General features: G+C 34.1%; 1 protein-coding gene across 1 annotated transcript in view; it reads right to left on the bottom strand.

Moving 5' to 3' along the window:
• Positions 1-2,920, bottom strand: part of LOC107742541 (mineralocorticoid receptor-like) — an 84,494-nt gene that overhangs the window by 8,866 nt on the left and 72,708 nt on the right. The window contains exon 7 of the mRNA XM_016555554.1: positions 1,249-1,379. Coding sequence (XP_016411040.1) covers positions 1,249-1,379 — 131 coding nt within the window. The remainder of the gene's footprint in view (positions 1-1,248; positions 1,380-2,920) is intronic.

The following is a 2,920-nucleotide window of genomic DNA, read 5'->3' as shown; positions in this document are numbered from 1 at the left end:
CATACAGCGGTGTTTCGTTAGTGAACGAATCTGCGGCTTTGAACGATTTGGAGAGTCAGTGATTAATAACCCATTCATAACTACAGCATTTGCTTCGTTACTGAATGAATGAATGACGCGACGCCTGGCTCATTAAGACAGCGACTTGCCGCCACCTATTGGCTGTTTTATTTTTAAATATACAAGTATCACTTCGATTTGCCATCATTTATTGCTTTATTTATTATTTATTATTTATTAATAATACACTTAATGAAATGTTAAGAATATAACATAAAACATGACATACAAATAAACCGCACAAACACATTTCATTACATCAAATACACAAAATAATGTTCTTTTTAGCACCATCATATGACCCCTTTAATTATAATGCTAAAATATGATTTAATTGTGTAAGGAAAGAAATGTGTTTTCTTTTGTTTGGTATCTTAATTAAAGTGATCCATTTTTGCAAACAAAGCATTATCTTCTAAAAAGCAATTACTTAGCGGCACACCTTAAGGATGTGGAGGTGACTATGGAAAACTTTTTAATTTCAACAGTGTTCATAAAGAAGACATTAAGATAAAATGATGGACATCATTTAGTACTGCCAAATGTAGCTTTCAGACTCTGATTCAATTGCAATTCTTAGTGTTTTAGCATTAGACTTAAGTGCACAAAGCTTGAGAAGAAATTTTGAGTTAGCATCTCACCCATGATTGAACCCTTCAATTAAACAGATTTTTTGTTAATTCTCTTAATGAATTACAAGGTTCAGACCAGTAAATAAATAAAATGTCGCGCTGAAGATCTTTTAAATCAATTTTTTTAGTCTTTTTGCCGTAATTAGTGCAAAGTGCAGCACAAACAGGAAAGTAAGGGTGTGACAAAGAGAAACAGCCAACTTAAAACTCATTGACCTCAGCTGTATAAGGCTCTAGGCACAGGAACCTGGTTTACCAGTTCATGGACATAACTCACACGTTTCTATTTTGAGAATGTAACCTTTCAAAATATGTTGAAATCCCTTCTCACTAAGTCACTAGGTCAAACCACAGGTGTCAATATTTAAATACAATCAAAGTTCATGGAAATTTCTCCGATCTCACACACCCACATACTCAGCTCGGGTGCTAAAGGCAAGTGGAGTGAATGAAGACATCCATTCATTCATGCATTTGCTTATTTTCCATATTGTTGGCTGATTCTTTGTCTGTTTGAAACACATGTAGAAGATGTTTTCTTTGCACACAATCTCACCTGTGCTGAGCAGCAACAGGACCTTCATGGCGAGGAACTCCTCGTAAGTTAGCTGCAGACGGACAAACTCCTGGCTCACCTGCCGCATGCCCACACACAGATCGTACATGGCTGACTGCTGCATACGTTCCCTGGTTGAGAAATTGAGAGGATCTGTAGTAAACAATTTTATTTCTGTTGAATCAAAAGTTGCTGTGGAAATAGTTAAAAGAATATTGAAACAATCAAAAGGTACTTGAGGCACCATTTGGGGTTTATTAGATTACCACATTGGCAGAGCCGTTTGGAGAACATCTGCAGTCCAGAATTAACCCTCATCTACTGCCAAATTCAAGTAAAAATAGGCTTGGGGAAATAAATGAAAAATAAATAAAAATGTCCAGTAACTTTATTAGGAACTGTAACATTATTTGTGTAACTACATAAGCGATTTAACTATCAATGAAAACAAAAATAAACACTCGGTCAAAGGATTGGAATCATTATGATGTTTTTTTTTTATGTTTTTGACTTCTTTTGAAAGAAGTCTCATGCTCACCAAGGCTGCATTTATTTGGTCAAAAATACAGTAAAAACAGTAATGTTGTGAAGTATTATTACAATTTAAAATAACTGTTTTCTGTTTGAATATATTTTCAAATGCAATATATTCATGTGATGGCAAAGCCAAATTAGACACATAACATAAGGACACATTAAATAACAAAAGTATAATTGCTACAAAATATTTCTGTTTCAAACAAATATTGTTCTTTTGAACTTTCCATTGATCAAATTATCCTGAAAAAATATGAAGCAGCACAACTGTTTTCAACGATTCATATTCGAATGTTTTCTGAAGAATCATGTGACACTGAAGAAATGATGCTGAAAATACAGCTTTGACATCACAGGATTAAATTACACTTTAAAATATTATTAAACTAATAATATAATTATTATTATAATTTTATTTTATACAAATACTTCTATATATTTTTTGTTGCAATTACAATAATTTATATATTTTTTTATTACTAATAAAGTTTTCAAAGACAAACAAACATGCAACAAGAAGCTTTCCAAAAGTGCATGGTGCTAACAACACCAAGGTCGTGGGTTTGATTCCCAGGGAATGCATAAACTGATCAAATGTACACCTTTTATACAATGTAAACGTCTTCCAAATGTGTACATGTAAATGTAATGAATTCTGGCTTTGTGTCGTAAAATAAAAAAGCCACTGTTCACAAATGTTTCAACAGATCACAGAATTCATCATTGACAATCTTATTCTTAGTCTTATTCACCACTTTTGGTTTCATCTTGACACTTTCTTGGCTGTTTATTCATTTACTAGATACCTTTTCTGATCTGCCACTTTGTTTGGCTCTAGGTGTGTGTGTGTGTGTACCTGTTTTTCTATTCTGGTGGGGACTTAAACCTGAATACACACAGACTCATGGGGACTCGTGTCACGGTGGGGACCTAAATTGAGGTCCCCACGGGTAAACAAGCTAATAAATCACACAGAATGAAGTTTTTTGAAAATCTAAAAATGCAGAAAGTTTCCTGTAAGGGGTAGGTTAAGGTGTAGGGTTGGAGTAGGGCGACAGAATATACGGTCTGTACAGTAGAAAAAGCATTACGCCAATGGAGAGTCCCCACAAGGATAGCAAACCAGACATGAGTG

This window comes from Sinocyclocheilus rhinocerous, unplaced genomic scaffold, assembly GCF_001515625.1.
Source record: "Sinocyclocheilus rhinocerous isolate Xijiao unplaced genomic scaffold, SAMN03320098_v1.1 scaffold1158, whole genome shotgun sequence".
NCBI classification, from domain to species: Eukaryota; Metazoa; Chordata; class Actinopteri; order Cypriniformes; family Cyprinidae; genus Sinocyclocheilus; species Sinocyclocheilus rhinocerous.
This window is presented reverse-complemented; position numbering and strand designations above follow the sequence as displayed.